Source organism: Haliotis cracherodii, unplaced genomic scaffold (genome assembly GCF_022045235.1).
Source record: "Haliotis cracherodii isolate W230 unplaced genomic scaffold, xgHalCrac1.p SCAF_13, whole genome shotgun sequence".
NCBI classification, from domain to species: domain Eukaryota; kingdom Metazoa; phylum Mollusca; class Gastropoda; order Lepetellida; family Haliotidae; genus Haliotis; species Haliotis cracherodii.
In genome coordinates this window covers 16,636,945-16,658,910 of record NW_027266268.1, presented here as the reverse complement: position 1 = coordinate 16,658,910, position 21,966 = coordinate 16,636,945, and the positions used below count along the sequence as shown (strand labels likewise).

Below are 21,966 nucleotides of genomic sequence, written 5' to 3'. Positions count from 1 at the left end.
AAATAATATTGTTTGTAAACATCTCCAGGTTTTGTATATATTGAGAGTAAGGGTAGCCTAGTGGTTAAAGTGTTCTCTCATCATGCTGAAGATCGTTCACTCCCCACATGGTACAGATCAGGAAAAGACACTACTACAAGTCTGCTAATTCAATAAATCAGCAAGGTATACAGGTTGTCCCACTAACCAATTGACCCGTGAAGGTCCGAGTTGGAATAGGTCTTCAGCAAACCATGCTTGCCGTAACACTGATGCCTATGCTTGTCGTAAGAGGCGACTAACGGGATCGAGTGGTCAGGCTCGCTGACTTGGTTGATGCTTAAATTGATGCTCTTGATATCAATCACTGGATTGTCTGGTCCAGACTCGATTATTTACAGACCGCCGTCATATAGCTGGAATATTGCTGAGTGCAGCGTTAAACAACAAACAAACAAACACTAACCTAGTTACGATACAGAATCTACAAGTAAAAAATAAGCTGTCGACTATTTGGATACATGCTGAATCTATGCTAGGGTGTCAAATCCTAGCATAATGCGAGAAGCACCTTTATATTGTCCCACTCTCTGATATGGCAGGACCCTTGCTAAAAGTGATATATATATAGCCATCTACATTAACTAAGAAGGAATAACATGTAAATTGTGTGTACCGGAATAATCACCTGAGGAATCACTATCATCATCCGACTTTTTCCTTTTTTGTGATTTTTGTGATTTTTTTCCATCCCCAGTATTGTTATTATTCTCCATATTCTGTTTTCTCGCAATTTTCTTGACCTGAAAAGAAACATAATCTCATTAACCATGGACTGTATTTAGGATTCACAGTGTATAAAAAAGAAAAGAAAATGTTTTAATCACAAGAACCTAGAAAAATTCCCAGTCCACTTCAATGGTTTGACATTAAATTATAGCTTCCTTGTTGCAGCAATTACACTTCCTGGATGCCGCCATTCGCTGTGCTGTGTGTTACATCTCTTAGGCACAACAGAAACCTAGGATCCTGGGTTCGAATCCCAGTTCGGATGGTCAGGCTTGGAGATTTGGTGACAATATCTGACCATCACTGGATTGTCTGGTCCAGACTCGAATATTTCGAGGCCGTTGTCATATAGCTGGAATATTGCTGTTAAACAACATAACAACAAACAGACACAAAAGATGTAAACATCAAGCTGCAATACTGTTCAAAGCGGCATTAAACCCAACTCACTCACTCACTCAGTGTTCCTGCTAGAGTGTGCCTACCTTTGCTCGCTGGTTCTGGAACCACACCTGTACAACTCGGACACTCAGCCCTGTCTCTGCAGCTAAAGACTCCCTCACCTGGAAAACAAAGTGTTCGAAATTATGTCTATACGGTCAAATCCCTTTAGTAATGAAAAGATAAGAATGGCAAATATCAAAACATTTTTTCAAAACTATCTTTAGCAAGAGTAAGAACTGAGATATACACATACACGCATGCACACACTGATAAAACATATATGATTGTTTTAAATACTCCCCTTCACTCAACCAGGATCAATACTGTTACTTAAAGCTGATGAAATTAAGCCCTATGAAATCTACAATTGGGAGAGTGGTTATGTAATGTGGGGGGAGCTGTGATCAGAGGTAGAGAGGTTGAATTTATCACAATTATACTTGAGAGGGGGGGGCATGAAATAATGTTACATAATATGGAGTGGTCAGCAAAATATGATCCAGTCCAAAGACCAATCTGACCCCCACCCTATAATAAATGGCCAGTCCCTTATTCCACTAAATTCCTAATGTGATGGACCTAAACATCCCTTAACTTGTTTCCCCTATATTGTAAATAAACCACTTTGTCTTCAAACGAAATAAACCCCACAACAAAAAATATCACTCTCATCCCTTAACTTGTTTCCCCTAAAGTATAACTAAACCACTTTGTCTTCAAACAAAATAAACCCCACAACAAAAACCACTCTTAAATGTTAAAAACAACTAAAAAAACAAACAGATTAGTAATTTCGAAAAATCAATTCATAACTGTTACCATGATATAATCTTACCAGGCAGTGAAAAAAAGTGGCAACACCTTGACATGCAAAACAGCAAGTTACATGTCCTAGTGCAGAAAGGGGCAACCATTGTGCCTGTATGTTGGGGTGAAAAGAGTTTTACATGCTCAGTAGGGGTTGCATTGAGGCAACAGTGCACTCGGCCAAGCTGTCACAACCAATGTAAAGGTGGTGACAATATGTGCAAGTTGTGTGCATGCGCGTTTGCCTGTACCTAAAGTGCCACGGGTACGGATCGATAGTTTTGCGCAAGTTATTCATGTACTATCTATTTTCATGTAAACAAGCGACGGAATTTTGATCAGGTACTCCACCAACAATACCTCATCAATCAATGATCTTCAGCTGATGGGACTTATTTGTACGTTGTTATGAAAGCTTATGCATGTAGGTTTTTTTCTTTGAGGTCACACTGAATTTATGAATATTAAATAGCAATTTGGACCAATAAATTGAACACTGAAGATGAAAGAGTGTGTGGTATTCAGGCTGTCAGACATTTTTCCCCCATTGTTGTTGTGAAGGTAAAATGCAGATATCAACAACTGTTACTTCATCATAGAAATCGAAAGGTAGCCACACAAAAAGACTTAATGCCGGAGGCAGAATTATTTATAAAATTCAACTAAAGCTCTTTGTGATTTTTACGATAAATTAGATTTTTCATTTCAGTGATCATTTTATTTGTTGGGGAATAAATATCAATGGGTACGGTTTTATACCACATTAATCAATATTCCAGCAAAGTCATGGAGGGGGGACATCAGAAATGAGCTTGACACATTGCAACCAAGTGGGGAAATGAACCTGATTTTTCAGCTTTATGAGCTTTAACCACTAGGCTACCCCACCTACCCAGAATAAGTTAATGCCTTGTGGAATCAGGCTCTGGTTAGTTCTGGAGTTGCAATTTGTCATAAATGCTGCAGTGTAAATTTTGAATCTACACAACTGTTGCCTGATATCACAGCAATGTGTAGTGTAGTTCATCACAAGGCTGAAACTAATTGGTCAGATCACTCGCTAGTTTCTCTCAGAACTCCAGATAACTTTTTGAGCAATTGAATTTTTACTCAAAGGTTTCTATTTTAATTGGGTTATTACATTTTCCTATTTTCACTCATCTATTCATCACTCTGTTGGGTTTTCCCAGAATGAGTAAGCATTTTGAGATCGAAAAAAATAAAATAAAGTTTTAGATGTATATGAGGGTTCTAAATATAGGCTTGACTCGGAAAGTAAATTAGCACATAATTGCATCTCGGAAATTAGCTTCGTTGTATGCATGCTGAAAAAGCTTCATTTGGTATTTACGCGTGCTGTTTTCAAACAATTGAGTTTTCCATTTAATGCATGCATTTCTGTACGCAAGTTAATTGAAAGTAAATGGGTTTTGAATAAATAATGGGGGTATTTTACGCAAATACGCAGCTGATCTGCAGCTCTGTTTTCTCTCTATGGAACCAGGACGTGGCTTAATTCGTTGATTACAACCAGTGACTACACCGTATGTAAACATGAGTGATGGAGGACTGTATTGAATACAAAACTGACAAGAACTGACAATGCAACATCATGCTCCTTGCACCTTTGGGATTGTTATTAGGATATCAAATTTCTCACTTAAAAAATTGTTTCTATCAGATTAGACTAATATTTCTGCAATAATTCTGCAGACACTGTGTATCCTGCTCATTGCTTAAGCCTAGGTAAGAGCCAATCATCTGATGGTTCTACTTACTTTCCGACATGGCTTGGGATTAATTTCAAATGACTGTTTAAATTTCCGTCTCTGACTGGTCGTAAGAATTGTACGGGGCCGCTTTGGTCCTTTGTTGGGAGTGTCATGGCCGTCGTCATCAAAACCACAGTCACTTGTGTCACCTGGTGAAAAAAAATATCGAAATCATTTTTCCATTATCACAAAGAAGTCTGTGATTTTATTAAAGATACAACATTACAGCTAACTCCTGATAAAATCAAAATATCTTCAATTGATGTGATGCATTGAATTAGGAAATGAACATCCCATTATGGCCTACAAAGTTCAGTGGAGGCAGCAAAGGTTCTTGTAAAATATTTTTAACTAACAATTTTGGATTCACAGGGTAAAACAGGCTCCCTTCACAGGGTAAAACAGGCTCCCTTCAAAGGGTAAAACAGGCTCCCTTCACAGGGTAAAACAGGCTCCCTTCATGATTGTTCAACCTCAGAGGTTTGGGGCTTTTTTTTCAACTAGTCCTGTTTGAAGCTTGTCCTGCTTCAACCTGACAAATGTGTATACTATGTTTACATTTTCTGCTACATTTTGTTCAGTTCCAATTTGTAGAAAAATTGAAGCATTGATAATAACGGCTACCATCGTTGGCTTTTCACTTGTCCTCAGCACAATTAGTAGTCGCGGGCTAGCAGACTAGCATGAATTCCAAAGGCTGTTTGTTATAAAATTATACATTAATAGGTTATCTGTAGTTGTGTTGTATCAGGTTAGTTATGTTCTATAGGACACACATAAACACCAATTCAATATTTTGTCAGTCAATAAAAATGAAAATTTTCAAAAAGAGAAAATATAAGAATCAACTCACACTCACTTTTGGGGCTCATCGGCATCATACTGAACTCCTTCTCAAAGTCCAGCCTACAAAACAACTGTCCATCCTTGACCACAAACTGGTCACCCTTCTGTAACTGGTGCCCACAGGCCACACACACGAAGCAGGGCAGGTGATAAACGTATCCCAGCGCTCGCATCACTAACTCATTGGCTGGTATTGTCTGCAGACAACCATTGCACTTGGCACCAAACATTCTGAAAAATATAGGCACATGGTTACATTTTACCTATCTTAATTTCAGCTTTCAACTCACTCATATATTATGTTCATGATGTCAATCACTGGATTGTCTGGTCCAGACTTGAGAATTTGTACAGACCGACGTCATATAGCTGGAATATTGCTGAGTGCGGCGTTCAACAACAAATAAACAAAAAACATCATTTAATGTTCCTAAATACTAGTAAAGCCAAAGAAAATCACTATGTGCGTTCTTTTCCTTCTTTATTCTTTATTGTCATATATTCTGAATTTGTAATTTTTGAGGCCAGCTGATCAGTAAACCAGCAAATAACTGCTAAAAAACATTGTTTTTTTAACTTTTGTACATCAAGGCATCTATAATAGCATGAATAGTAGGTAACGTGTTTCATTACAAATAACTAGGCTTACAGATCACAAAAGTTTCACAAATGTAGAAAATATCTAAATATTGAGAACTTTTCATCTTTGCATCAAACAAGGAACCAATTCTAGTAATGAAAACAGTGTATGTCTGAGGAATCAGAATTCTTTGTTTTAAAGTGCTATGGCACAGTAACATTCATAATGGCATGGTTCACCTAAGACCCCAGTGTCTTATGGGTACACAAAGAACGGTATTTGTAAGTGAGTGAGTATGGTTTTACGCCGCTTTTAGCAATATTCCAGCAATATCACGGTGGGGGACACCAGAAATGGGCTTCATACATTGTACCAATGTCGGGAATCGAACCCGGGTCTTCGGCATGACGAGCGAATGCTTTTACCACTAGGCTACACGACCGCCCCCGTTATTTATAAACTGCCGGGGGAAAGAAAGTATACACCCATGTATGATGGGTTTCAAACTTCATTTAAATTAGATTTAAACCACAATCAACACATCATAAGTTCATAATAGGATATTTTGTACAGAATTGATACTTTTTTTAGTTAAAACAAACATAAAAACAGATTAAGTGTTCGATTTACTTTTACTTATTGCAAAATTCTATATTTATAGATGCAAAATACAAAACCTTATTTTCATGTAAATAAAAAGGAAGCTTATTTCATGATGCAACATTAAAAAAGATATTACTTTCAAGACAGGTAGTCGGCAGAAATTCTATGGTGCTTGGATGCTGTATCATCAACTTTTGGAAAATGAAGAGCAGCTTTCAATTTAATTTAAGTTTTGTACTTAAGACGTTAATATTTGAAACCATGTACTTTCCTGCACTACAATATGATATACATAAACTTTAATAGTTTATACATGCTTGATATATGCACTATGTTTGTATTACTAGAGTGAATGTGTGAGTGAGGAGTATGTTATTTTCTGTAAAAAAAACGATGATGTACTGATAAGTTGTGCTATATGTGATAGGCTTTCAGGTGTGTGTGTGTGTGGCTGCTTGTACTAGTCCGGACTGATGCCGATTTATAGTGCTAGCACACTGAGATACCATGCCGCAGTTTAACATGAATACCCCACTCAGACACAGTATACTGACTCCAAGCCGACCAGTCCTTGTTTTAGCCCCTTAATGCCGAGCGCAAGACAGAGTAACAACAAGTACCATCTTTTAACGTCTTTTGGTATGACGCAGCCGAGGAACGAATCCCAGACCTTCCGCTCTCCGGGCGAACGCTCTACCACTAGACCATGGGGTCGGTCTAATTAGTACGAAATGATAAATATGTTCAATAATGATCGATGTCAATGTAAGGATTGTTTGGGCTGTTCAACCATCTTTCATATTTTGACCTTTGCAAATGTCTGATGTCAATTACCCCAAAGATGTTTTTTATCATGAGGGCCACATTTTGGTGCTTCAAAATTACAATCAATGTAAAAAAGTACCAGACTTAGTACACCAGCACTTTCACTGATGGCTTGGCAAGTGCACGTACCTTTAGGATTTGCTTAATTTAGATACTGTTGGAGAGACGATCAACTCTAGTTGAATGTTACCGGTATACAATTTGGTTACACTGTGTGCAGAAATAAGAACATTGGACCACTTTTTATACAACAAATACGTTTTTTAAACCGTGACATCATCACAGTGGGGCACTGAATGGTATGAAAAGCCAGCTGACGGCCAGGCACCATATACGTTTTTTAAACCGCGACGCCATCAAAGTGGGGCACTGAATGGTATGAAAAGCCAGCTGACGGCCAGGCACCATGAGGGTTTAAAATAAAACAACAAGAGTTTGCCACTAACGGGGCTATATCCCCCGCCCCTGTTGCAAAATTTATGACATAATCAAATCTAAACAAACCCTAACCATTTTTAACCGAGGTGGAACTTGTCATGGAAATTGTGAAAAAAAGAAGAGTTTGGAACAAAGTTGGCGGGGGATATAGAAACGGGCATTGTCCGTCCATCTGTCCGTCATGTTTCATTTCTGGAGCATAACTCAGAAACCATTGAATATTTTTTCATGAAACTTTGCAGGTCTGTCAAGTACATGCTGAACTGGTGCCTTTTGCTATTTAGAAATTGTAGAAATCTTTATTTTTTACGTTTCCATGGCAACAAAATGGACTTAGTTTCCAAACTCTTTATTTTTTACAATTTCCATGACAAGTTCCACCTTGGTTAAAAAATAGGTTAGGGTTTGTTTAGATTTAATTATGTCATAAATTCTGCAACAGGGGCGGGGGATATAGCCATGTTAGTGGCAAACTCTTGTTATATTAATTATGAGTCTTATATTTCACAGGTCTCTGTATTTCATCCAAACCAACAATACTATACAAAACTCAACAACATATGAATAAATACACTGTTATATTTAATTTGACCACCGATTACCCTGGTAAAAAAATCCACAAACAATGCAACTAAAAACTCCATAACATTCATCTCTATTCACAATAAGTTTTATGAATATTTCAGTGTAAAAAGATGTTGCATTTCGCATGCTAAATGAAACACTTTTTTGATCAGCAAAAATATAATCACTAATTTCCATTTATGCAGAGAGCATGAACTTTTCAATTATTCACAGATATAAGGCAATGAATCCAGGTAACAAGCAACGAAGGTGTTAATTCAACTTGGAATAAACAGACAATCACACACACATGAAAGCAATATAGATACATCCGCAGTCAGGTTCACCGTATGCGTAAATTGTCCCCAACAAAACAAATCCAATATATTCAGGGCTGCGAACTGAGTTACCTTTTCGGCTTTATCTCCCAACATTACAAGAATCCACACCTGCAGATAATCAATGCTGGGCTCAATAGTGAATAGACCCAGTAGCCTATTCATAACAGAGTTATCTCCCCTTATTGTGTTTCTCATCAATTCACAGAAGAAACAAATTATGCTGTTCGTCCCAAATGATAATGTAAAATCGGCCTCACTGTGTCGTCTGATCATGACTAATTCATACATGAGAGAGATCTGATAGATATTGTTCTGAACAAATTATTATATGGTTTGTCTTTCACTAACAAATGTTTGTAAATATGAGGTCCTTGTTGTCGATAATGCGCATATTTAAAGAAATTTTATATACAAAAATATGTTAATTATTCTGGTAATTGTAAATTTTTCTATCAATATGTAACAAATATTCATTTTATACTGACAATGTACTTGAATAAATGTTAGACACAATTTGTTAATTATTCCTTATAATTCTTAAGTTTTCATTAATATGGGACAAGTATTCACTCCATACTGACAATGTTCATATTTGAAGAAATAATGTACACAACTTGGTAATTAATTCTAAATGTTTCTATCGATATGGGACAAATAATCCCTTTGAAACATAATGTGTTTACTTGAAAAAATTGTATATGCAACTTGTTAACTACCCTCATCATGATAACTCTTAAATATGCAAAACAGATGACAATTAGTTGTTTCATATTGTCAAAGTGTTCATATGGAGAGAAATTTCCTTATTTGCTACTAATAGTCCATTATAGATGAATTTAATTATGTTTAGTTATTTTAACAAACCTCAAATTACAGTTTTCATTATTTGAACAAACCTCAACCTAAATTATTTTTAATTAGTTTAATAAAACCTCAACTACCCGACAGTTATTTTTATGTTACATTTTCATAGAACAAGCACCTGTTTATTCAAGGTGGATTGTGAAGGGTTGGTGCTGACTTGAATAAGGTTGCTTATTAGGGGGAGTCAGGTATTCTAACAGCAGATCTTAGCATGGCAGTGTCCAAAATAACTGCCTGCCCCCCTGCCCGTGGCTGGTAACTTTTCTGTCGGGATGCATGAAATTTTCCTCCACCTGCCCGACTGTCTGGCAGATAATATTAAGACTACTTACGTATTCAGTTTTATAATAGCACCTCGTAGATTCTAAAGTGATTGTTCGGCATTATTTCAACTGAAGCAAGATGCGATTTGTCTCTTATTTTTCGCGATTTTTCGATATTCATTATGTCGGAATGAGGGCAGGTAACTTTGAAGATGAGCAGACACCATTTGTGGGTCACCTGCCCGGGTTTTAAATTATTTCAAATACTGCAGTGGGGCATCATTATGACTTAAAGATCTAAACACTTTTATATTTAGAATGAGTTCAGAATTATCCACTGGTGACACAGAGAAGCTTGATACCAGTACAAATATAGGTTTTGGGGGGTCAATGAACATTAGGGTGTGTAATATAAATATTGTGAAGTTAGTATACTGATTTGGTTTAATATTGACCAAAATTCTCTCTTTTAGGCAACAATAAATTGATTATTATATTTTCATCCACAACTTTCAAAACGTATGCAGGCATTTATTTATCAATTGTACAGAGCTCCAGATAACTTTTTGAGCAATCGAGTGTTTTACTCTATGGTTTCTATTATAATTGGGTTATTACATTTTTCATTGGGTACCCAATATTTATTTACGCATCTATTTATCACTCTATTTGGTTTTTCCCCAAATTACTGAACATTTTAAGATTAAAAAGAAAATGAAATAATGTTTCAGATGTATATAACTGGAAAAGGTTCCATGGGTATATACGTGTGCTGTTTTTACATTATACATTATACATTTATACATTTATACATTTGAGTTTTTCATATAATGCATGCGTTTCTGTATGCAAGTTAATTGAAAGTAATTGGGTTTTAAATATTTGGGGGGGGGGGGGGGGAGGATTTTACACAAATACATTGCTTATCTGTAGTTCTGATTGTATAATACAAACTACTCAAGGCACTCCAACTGTGAAGAGATGTGAATCGCCTGATGAATCATGGTTGACTTCCATCAAGTAAAGGCAGCACATGGTCCTTCAACTCCCGGAACTTATGGACAATAAACTGATGTGAGGCAGGTGCTTGGAAGGTAGGGCTGGGGTGGGTAACTCGGGTCGGGTGGGTCCTGAGTAGGACCCGGGAACCCACAGGACTACCCGGGCCCGTTGTTAGTTACGTGATGTATTGTTTAATGACAAAAACTCACTATAGCTCAGTGGTTACACGTACGTCGCTAATGTTTGAATTTATTTATGACGATGCACGCATTCCTTTTGCCTATATGTTTGTGTAAAGATAAAACTTCAGTGAACTTCAGTGTAAGATGATCTGATCGTTTGATACATGTATCTAACTAGTTTTTGTTAGGGCCGCGGTAAAACAATTCCCAATCAGACATTTTGTTCCCAACTCTTGAAACCTAAAGCAGGTACCCAGGTAGGGTCAGGTAATAGGGGGTCGGGTACCCGGGAATTAATTTCGGACTTATTGGACCCAGCCCTATTGGAAGGGGTGCTGGGATGATTTTAATAATTCATTAATAATATAAACACAGCCATTAAATTACACAGAAGCACCTTAGAGACAATTTATCGGGACTACTTTATACTCGTTGCTTCATGTCTGAGATATTGCATTGAAACATACTTAGAGTTACCCGCCCTTGCTATGTACGTAACTAAACAAAACTGACTCGCAGATTATATTGATACAATGAAAACGAAAAACAAAACAACATTTTCATGGGCGTTATTTCTAAGTTTCTTTAATAATATAACTAGATCTTTAGCTAACAGTATCAAACCTGGCACAATATTTTCTCAGAATAGCAGAAATGCAGCCACATGTTTGCCCATCCAATACAATCTACTACCATATCCTCTTGTTCAGATCTTTATTTCATCTTTGGATTCTAGTTTAGTTATTGTTATGAGCCTAACCATCAATATATTCAGTAAACTTCAATGCAAGTGCATCTCCATAAAATTTCAATTCATCAATATTTTCCTTAACACGCCACCACTTACAAAAACCACTGTCATAATGCAAAAAGCAGAAGTGTCAAAATCAAATCTATTTATCTCAAATGACAAACCAGACCTGACGTTATGACAACTTTTGTCCTCACAGGTGAAATTTAAGCAAGGTCAGCTTAGGGAGTACTGGTGGACAGCTTCAGGCTCACAACCCAGACAATGCAAGCAGCCATTTATCACACAGGCAACGAGAACTACTGAAATATTCGTCGACGTCCTATTCAACTAAGCCCGATATGATATGATATGGCAATGACAAATTGGTAATCTTCCCCAGAAATTCCTTCAAGTTGGAGCAGGACATGTGGTTGCTGATCTCATCGTGGCTCAGAAGGCATGGCAACTTGGCCACAATGGGAGAAGTCACCTGGTCTGTTTACACGAGACATGACAATCGAAAACACCAAGATATTCACATACCATACCTGGCCTAAACCGAAGGTGTCTTGTGAATGATGAATCAAGCATTATCAATTGTCACTTTGTTGTACACAGTTGCTTACTGAGGATTAGGTAAGGTGGCTGAGATCATCAGTCCTCCACTACTACTAGACTAACATCTAGTCTCTGAAACGAACAGATTTTACAGAAAAATAGTTACCGTACATAATATAATTATATAATATCATAAAAAGGAGCCCAGGGACTTTCTTCCTTATACTGCAGTAATCTAGACTTGCCAAATATTACAGACTTGCATGGGCTGTATTGGGTATATTTGTTTCAGGGTCTGTATACAGCCAAATTGTGAAGAGATACAATGACATTTTTGAAAAATAGAATTAATATTATTCAATGATTTTGTGCAATTGAGTTTTAGGCTTCGAAACAACGTTGTTATGTTACTGGTTATGATAGTATAAGTATTTGTGTGATTTCAAAAGAAACACTTCATCAGAGCTCCAGATAACTTTTTGAGCAATTGAGTTTTTACTCAAAGGTTACTATTTTAATTGGGTTATTACATTTTTCATTGGGTAACCAATATTTTTTTACTCGTCTATTCATTACTCTATTTGGTTTTTCTCAAAATGTGTAAGTATTTTGAGATTTAAAAAAAAAATGAAGTAATGTTTTAGATGTATATAACGGTTCTAAATATAGGCCCACTTGACTCTGAACGGAAATAAGCTCAAAACTGTGTTTCGGAAATTTGCTCTGTTGTATGCATGCTGAAAAAGCTTCATTTGGGTATTTACTAGTGCTGTTTTCAAACAATTGCGTTTTTCATGTTCGCAAGTTAATTTGGATAGTTATGGATAGTTTTCGGAGGGTATATATTTTACGCAAACACAAAGCTTGTCTGTAGCTCTGCTTCATGAAATTATACTTCCTATATATGAGATAATAATGAGGAGAATTAAACAAACTTGAATTGGGGAGGGGCAAAAAATGATACCCATTTCTTTCACTCTCCCCCTCAATAATAAATGACATTTCTTTCACTCTCCCCCTCAATAATAAATGACGTCTCTTAAGTCTTGTAAATTTTCAACTAACTATATCTGTAACAATATGCACATACAAAGTAGCCGCTTCTGATAAGACACACTCTTAGGATAGAGTCTTGATACAGCATTATTTTCCAATGAGTCACAATTGTGAGCGCACAGCTTAAATATGACAAGAGGGGATAACCCAACTGAATATATGTTGCATGACATGCCTAGATCCAACTGTATGTTGTAACCTCGTACGATGATCATCAATCAAAACCTGTCACTCAGTCAGAAATCCAGTCACATGTTACGCCACTGCATACAATGGGTACATATTTATATCTTATATAATCAATACCCTGATCAGAATTACAATGGCAACTGGCATCTGTCAGCAATGTACATAGAAAAAGGCCGGACATTATTTCATTTAATGTTTTCTGAATGATGAATACAAGTTCGTATCTCATGTTTCCTAAAAGAAAAATTCCTGCTGGAACAAACAACTATTCAACTATGGATTTTTTAGATTTGAGAGTTAATCCATGTATTGATTTTTGATGACCATAAACTGAATAAAATATCCTTTGTTAGTACATGTTTCACGAAATCATATTCTCATGTCTGGATATATTTGTGTTTAACAGTCCATATTTGTAAACTTTACATCTTAAATGACACGCATTGTCAACAAAGGTAAATTCCAATCAGACATTTTTTCAGATTCAAGTTGGTGCTAGGATAGTAGTTTTAATTATACTATTTTCCTTTTATGTTTTCAAACTGTAAATCATAAAAACCGAAAATTATTGCATCATGTAGCCATGGAAACAAATAAATATCTACATAAACAAAAATATAGTAACCAAAAAAACAAGATTTGATAAATCTACAAGTTGGAAATCCTTGTGGCCAATTCTGTGCACATTTACCATTTTCTGTATTGATTTAGAGTTTTAATTCAATTAAATCCGTAGGAAAACAATACTATCTCTCAAGCCCTCACATCTGGGACTTATTAGTTTGTGTAACGTCGAGCCCGTATCAAGAATCGGCCAATATTGCATCGGAGCGTTTTTGCGCGAAATAAAATTTTCACAGATGGTCAGGAATGTCAAGTTTGGCGACGAGGCATCAGCGAAGCATATTGATACTCCTCCAAGTTATTAATTCGCGATCGCTAACGGTGACCTGTCACGCCGAATCATACCCAGTAACCACGGTAAAACCATACGGTGTGTGGATAATAAATGACGAAGGCGCAACGGCGGTGTATTTTAAACCAATACTGCCATGAGGGGTCCTGCAAGTTTTATGTGAGTTCGGCTTCCAACAGTTATGAGAAATCTAGCAAATCAAGCATAGCAGTCAGCTGTTTTCACTGTGCAAATTATTAAATCACTTTCTGAAGCATCTCTCTATGTTCCTTCACGTTCTTTATTAAACTTTCTGTTCTTCGTATGAACTATTGGTGCCTTTACAGCCAGCAGTATGCAATATCCTCACTCATTAATATTTGTTCTCAAGCTATTTGAAAAAATCTGCTCCAATTTCAAAGACGAACATCAGTCTGAGTGCTGTTTTACGACTTGCTATGCAATGCTGAACACTTTAAGCTTCTGTTTGACTAATAAGGAAATTCCTTCATTGGGTTTATTATGACCACTAATCTAATAAAACAAATTTGTCAATTTAGAATTAATTTCTGTGTTTTTTCTGACAAAAAATATGATTGATGGCCATAAATACCCACAGAGACTTTTCTGAATAAATCACACGAAATGAACACCTTCTCTCAAATCAAACTAATTTCAACAACACATATCATATCTGCCTCACTTGAATAAGTCCGAAAAAGAATTCAAATGGCGTATCATTTTTAAATTCACTTAAAATTTCATTTCTCATCCATCAAATTGAAATTGTACTAAGACAACATCTGAAAAAAACATGCACATGTACAGTGAAATGATGCATCTCATCCAATAATTTATCAGATTTGTTTTTGTTGATTTTCTTCTACCAGTCAATAATCTTGGGGTGCAGAAACATAGAGGTTGTGTCGTGCACTGATGCCATCAATTGTAGCCTCTCCTTCCTTCCTTCCATCCGTCACTTACTCGGTCTGTCCTACCACTAACTCCCTCACTCACTCCATCCATCATGCTCTTGTATTCCCCCATGTCTGTTCCACAAGGGTATCATTCGTAATCATATTTGGGTGGAACGTTTTACACACTCTCATTGGTCAATCCCCTGGGTGTAATAAGGAACGTTTTACACACCCTCATTGGTCAATCCCCTGGGTGTAATAAGGAACGTTTTACACACTCTCATTGGTCAATCCTCTGGGTGTAATAAGGAAAGTTTTACACACTCTCATTGGTCAATCCCCTGAGATTAAAATTATGGAAAAGTTCTTGGCTAAATGCCTCACAAAACCTTCAATATGTCCATTGAGGTACTTGATATTAGGGATTATCAGTAGAGCTATATGAAAATAAATTTATATATCTTTCATTGCTAAATACCCACCTTGAATATGAATATGTGGGCGTATACAAGAGGAAGTATGGTATGATAGCTGGGACTTATCCAGGATTCTAAAATAAGTGCCCTGACAGGCAAATTGGGGGAAAATTGTTATTTTGTCCAAAATCGGAACTTATTAAAAAGTTCTTGTGTTCTTATAGTCATAGGTATTTTAACTCTGTATTTAGAGATCGCAATCAATGCATAAATATATTACATAAGCAACAAAACCTCTTCCTATTTATTAGTCATTCTATCTGTGAAATACAGGTTATCTCTACAAAGCCATAAAATGAGTTATTAGTTCATATATATTAAGATGATATGGAAATTCTTTAATTCGATTTGGGAATTTAATAACATTTTCTACAAACTTGGAGCCGAATATCAGCCTGAGCAGGTCTAGATAAATCCCTAGATAGTATTAGTCAATAACCGGAGAATAACAAAGGAATAAAACTTTTAATTCTTGGCAAAATATCATGAACACCTCGACCAAGTCAACACAGGCTTTCACAAGAGGTACTATGCTATACCTATCCCTTTGTACGAAACCAAAGCATTTATCACCCGTTTCCATGAAAGATTTATCAGTGTACTAGAAGTTGGAATCCCTTTCATTGTCACTTAGTATGAGGGAGATTCGATTATGGCCGATTTGACGCACAACTTCAAATGGTGATTAAGAGTAGCCAGTAAGCCGCGACACTTAACACAGCTCTCTTCCCACATTTCTGAGCCCCGCCATTACACCTGAACCATCTATATTCACTTCACTGTGATCAAACCTTGCTTTTTACCCCCAGTTATCTGCTAACCTACCCCTATCGAACACTATCAGAATGGCCGCAAACATTGTAGCTTGGCGAATCTTGAGTCTCTCATCGTTAAATCATATGCACGGCTCTGCGTGGACATTTGTATATCATAAATATCTAGGGAGCTACTCCCTCGATTGTGAGGGAGACAGACTGAGCTGCTGCCTGTCACATACACTTCCCGTTAAGATACAACTTCAGAGAATCGCCAACACATCAAAGGTTTCCGAGCCCCAGTGTGAGGCTCTCACACACATAAACAGATTTTATACACTTTTCAAGCAAGGGGAGGACAGGTTTTATTACATAATACGGGTGTAGAGACTATGAGCCATATAACGGTTTAACGAGAAATGGTCAATACATGGAATACACTGAAGTGATGACACTATGTGTCCATCCAGATAAAAATCAGGAATAAACAGAAGTTTCAAACGTTTTTTGTTTTTTTTTACAATTTTATCTCTTACGAGTACACAAACAGTATGTTTTCAGAATATAGTTCACATACAACCACAAACAGTCGCAAACTTTATGAATCCAGTTATATCCAGGGATGAGAATGTTTTTTATTAAGAAACACTGAAAGTTAGCTGGGGATATGGGGGGACTATATCACTTATGCATATATCGTAATGGTATGTATCACAAAACTGACCCTTGATGTAACGGAATCTGTGGAATTCCTGGAATAATTCTCATACTTGAATATTTCAAAAGCCACCAGTCTGAAATCAGCTGTGGATTATAGTGAAGAACTATAGTCACATGCCCTGATTGAATACTGTTTGTTTGCTTGCTTGTTGTTAGCAATATTCCATATTGATGGCGGTTTGTAAATAATCTAGTATGGACCAGACAATCTAGTGACTGACATCATGAGCATCAATCTACACAAATGAGATACAATGACATGCATCAACCAAGTCAGGGAGCTTGACCACCCCATCCTGTTAGTCTCCTCTTACGACAAAAGCGGCTTGCTGAAGGTCAATTCTAACCTTCTTCACAGTTATCTTCACGCGCGTATTGGATATTGAATGGCAGATAATTTGTCAAACACTAATCAACTATATCGGAATAGTTCATTTATAAGATATATAAAAAAAAAAATGTTAATAAGATATAAAAAATAAAAATGTTTTCATAAATGAAAATACATACAGAAGTTATTTCATACAAATAAATGTCAACAATAATCTGATAATAACTTCACAGACAGTTTACTTAATTATTATCAGTGATCCATTTAGCTATAAAAAACATGCACCAGTACAAACGATTATTGAAAAATGCAACCTTTTATTTGTGTCAACATGAATTTTTTTAATTTGAGTCCAACGCTTACTTGTCCACACAACTATGATCTTTGAAGACACTCAATACCTCAATGCTTTAAAATACCCCCGAGCTAAAAGGTATGTGTGTGTGGGTGGGGGGTATATTGTTATGCCGAGGAATTCTGTCCTTCCGTCAGTCCCTCCGTCTGAGGACATTTTTGTGTGAGACCTCTAACTTGAAAACTACTTCATAGATTCTTTTCAAACTTGGTGAACACTTTCTATACCAATAGGAGGAGTGTAGTGCAACGTTTGATTTTAACATCCGTATTTTCAGAGAAAATATGAATTTTTACACGTTTTGAACGAGAATGTTGTTTTTTTCTTCAACATTGTGCAACCTATAACTTAAAAGCTACTTCATGGATTCTTTTCCAATTGGGGGTACAGTTTCTATACCAATAGGAGGGGTGCAGTATAAAGTTTGATAAGTGGATTTTCTCAGGAAAAAATTGCTTTTTTCACGTTTAGAACTTAGAATGAACTATGTTGGTGTCGAAGTCGGGGGTATGCTCACTTTTTGCCTTGTTTACCATGATTCATGACACAGTCATCAGAGATCTGGGATTGCACTTATTTAGACTAATTTATGCATCTGAGTTTTATCTTGTATCAATTTATAGAACCATGGTGCAACCTGGTTTTGTCTGGTGCGACTATTGACTTAAATCAAGTTCCTTAAATGGATCCCTGATTATCACACAAAAAAATGGTAAAAACAGTATCAGTGACATCATTCAGCCCAATAATCCAACACAAGCCCCACCGTTCTACCATCAGCCAACCAGGAAACGATAGTCCTAATTATTTTTCTGGTTTACGGAAACATAAATGAAATAACAACATGCTTGGTTAGCCAATCAAATGCCACGGAATCACTTGCAATTGGTTGAGAAAACAAAATACCGAAATATAGGAAGTTGAAGACAGTGCAGCAGACAATAGACCAGTGTTAAAAATTACAGAGATCGTGGGACCTTTAAGGTTTTCTTCTAAAGCCACCTTTAGGGACCACCTGAAACTTTAGTTTCTAACAGAGTAATACCAAGGATACCTTTATTTTCAGGCTTAATTTGAAGACTGGAGAGGCTATAATGTCAGGACCACATAGTAGCATCGTCTTCAACAATATCATTTTTCATGTCGTTAATGAGGTTTGACTATAATGAACTATTGTACCACTATTGGCCCAATTCACTTCAATTTAAAGGGGTGACATTTTAATATAAACTATCGTATTACTTTTGGCCCAATTCACTTCAATTTAAAGGGGTGACATTTTGATATAAACTATTGTACCACTATTGGCCCAATTCACTTCAATTTAAAGGGGTGACATTTTGATATAAACTATTGTATCACTATTGGCCCAATTCACTTCAATTAAAAGGGTGACATTTTGATATAAACTATTGTATCACTATTGGCCCAATTCACTTCAATTTAAAGGGTGACATTTTAATATAAACTATTGTATCACTATTGGCCCAATTCACTTCAATTTAAAGGGGTGACATTTTGATATAAACTATTGTATCACTATTGTCCCACTTCACTTCAATTTAAAGGGGTGAAAGCCTGTTTCTATATCCCCCGCCAACTTTGTTGGGCAGGGGATAATAAATTCTGTATAAATAACACTGAAATTAGATAAACAGATATATATATATTAATAGTAACTTTTAATTACATGAATTGACTTGACTTTTTAAACTACTATTTAATATAGGGTCTGCTGTTAAAAAGACCTTGTGGCCTTGTGTGATATTTAAGCATGAATAGACAATCCTAGTGTCAGAGGCTTGTGTTGGTCTCTTGCAAGCTTACAACGTTTAGCGTCTCAAGGGCCTGTTGTATATCTCAGAAAGACATTAGGCATAAGAATTCCTGATAAGTGAACGCCAAACAACTTAAGATTTCTCAGTTAATTCAAACTCAAAACACTTGTTTAGTGTCCTGTAACATTTTCAGTTATCAATCTGGCCACTTATACCCAGCACTCAAACCACTCCAGATACATAGAAACTTTGTACTTGACGAACCCATTTCTGTGTTGCCATTTTTGCAACACAAAGCCAACCAGGAGGAAGACCTAATGTTCGACACTGCACATTCTGCTGCATAGTGGGAACGGATTATTTCATCCATTCCACAAAACACATTGTTTCAGTGGCAGTCAAGCGAGGCCGATCCCTACTGTTTGTCCTGGAGGAGAAGCAACAAACTTGGCCAGTTAATGGCTCCCACAATGGCAAGATTACAGGCCACATGAGTTTTGCATTTAAGGAAGTCAGTGTAAACCATGTACTTTCTTAGAAAGATGTAACACAAATTGTCAAACTGAATAACAGTCGATTCAGAGACAACATTGACTGGGAGATCCGTTTCTAATCCTTTCCGCCTGTTTTCAGTCACAACAGCAACTCGACAAAAGTTCGATAACGGCTCCCATACAATTATGCAAATACTAAGTGTACAATAAAGACACAATTATGCCTCTTCCACAGATGTGTCCTGGCTACGATGACAATCAATAGAACAAGGAGTCAGGCTTTTGTATTTCAATAGCACTACTAGAGACAGTCTCAGGAGCAGCGCATCCCAACTATCCAAACCACAGCACAAGGACCATTTATTCCATCTTAGCTTTCCCCATCTCACCCCCTCTCAATGTTTATTTGCAGTGGACGTGAACATCAATTGAAGCCATTCATTTGGCAAACTCCCTAATCAACGATCAGTTATACTTGGTTTCCCGTGTAAAGGGGGTGCCTTAACTCCGTCCAACTTCACGTCGGACAAGCATAGCATCCGTGGCTCTTCTTCATCGTAAAAACACTATCTTTTATCACCCTTCCCGGCCCTTTTGTTAACAGCGATGGATAATTATCTTCATGTGCAAATTTGGTCCTGGAGCCGAATAGATGCACATGCACCAATTTGCATAAGAATACTGAATTTATCATTCCGTCAATTGCGTGCATTCCGCAAACGTGGCATCTCTTTTGTTTTGGAACACCTGCAGTTAGACTGTGGAGCATGGGCTATTAATCTCCTACAATTCACAAGCCTGGAAGTGCTTGGTAAGATGGAAATCTGCATTTGTAAGGCCATTCATGACACAACTGGAAGACAAAACGTTTTGGCTATACAATCATCTCATTCAACGGGACTAAATTGTACAGTTAAGACTGAAACAGTTTTCTAGCTGTGGGAGCTTTGTGCAAAATCTATTCCAGTTTTACAACCATCATCACTTTATCTTCTTTATCTTCTTGGGTTAGTTTGCTTTTTGCAAATAGCCGTTTATCATCCAAAACTTGCTTCCACACGAGATATTGCTCGTGTGTGATCAAGTGATATCTCCTAGGTGATATCCTTGTAATGAAATTGCAATATAAAAAAATATGAATTTCATGTATTTTTTTTCAAAATATTTTGAACATTGGCGTATTTCTGAACATTTGGGGGCTTTTTAATATTTTGAAGAAAGTAACGAACAGATGATATTTTGTCCTTGCTCGTCCAATAACATATTTATGATTTATCTCTTTGAGTGACTTGACCTTACTGATATTTTCATGAGCAATGCAGTGAAAATGTCAACTTTCTCAGGTCACAAGACAAATATTCTATTTAGTTATGTACTTCATATTGTCTTTAGTGCGGCCTTGAACAACAAACAAACAACTTCTTAATAATCTTCCTGATCCCGGTCTGAATACCATTTCACTGAGGCAGGCTGAGCGCAGTTCTACCATAAAGTAATATTTCATTTGAATGAAACATCATGTTATTTACCTCAATACCAATTTCATATTTTCAAATAAATATAATGATAGAATAGGTGTTATACAATACGTATGCGAATGTTCTTCTTCTTCTAGTCTTAAATTATCCAAAACAAGCCATGTGTACACCCCATAACTTTATGATAACGTTCATCTCATTTACAAAACCAATCACAGGTCGTTTCACAGGATGAATTTCACTAAAAACTTGAAAATTAACCCTTTCATCAGAAATAAAAATAATTTCATTAAGCTGTTGGATATTTAAATTACTACAAAACTCAAAAACCTATCACATGTCGTTTCACAGGAAAAAATTTACTACAAACATATAAATTAACACTTTCATCAGCAATAAAAATAATTTCATTTAGCTGGATATTTGAATTACTACGAAAACTCCAACTAAGTTTTAAGTAATGATTTATAATCACTTACTGGCCTCTGTCTAATCAAATTAATTCCAGTTCTGAAGCAGTCTCTAAAAGGCCACGTTTGTCTCCAGCCATAACAAGCTATCGAGAGTCTTGAGATCAGTCAGAAATACTTTTAATAAATCTTCCAGCTTGACGGCCTCATCTTGCACCTCATGTTACTGTGCGGATCCTGTTTCCCTGACAACTCAAGATCCATGATGACAGTTTGACGGCCATCAGATGAACTTAATAATACAATGCCAGATTTCAGATAAACATTCAGAACCACTCTGAGTATGGGACAAGTAATATCACAAACTTATCATCATATTCATAAGCATACTAATATCCAATTTGCTTCCAATTCAAACTTACATGAAATTCAATAAAACTAAAATCAGGTAATATGGTGCACCAGTTAGATTTTGTTCGGAATGTTTGCTGTGATATTCAATTTCAAAATAATATTTTTTTC

At 36.5% G+C, this 21,966-nt stretch overlaps 1 protein-coding gene across 1 annotated transcript in view; it reads right to left on the bottom strand.

The window, feature by feature from the left end:
* The window catches only part of LOC139458988 (LIM homeobox transcription factor 1-beta-like), a 68,379-nt gene that overhangs the window by 2,195 nt on the left and 44,218 nt on the right, over positions 1–21,966 (bottom strand). Inside the window, exons 4-7 of the mRNA XM_071240427.1 lie at positions 4,645–4,868; positions 3,798–3,940; positions 1,254–1,331; positions 668–782 (exon numbers count right to left, since the gene is read on the bottom strand). Of these exons, the coding sequence (XP_071096528.1) occupies positions 668–782; positions 1,254–1,331; positions 3,798–3,940; positions 4,645–4,868 (560 nt within the window). The remainder of the gene's footprint in view (positions 1–667; positions 783–1,253; positions 1,332–3,797; positions 3,941–4,644; positions 4,869–21,966) is intronic.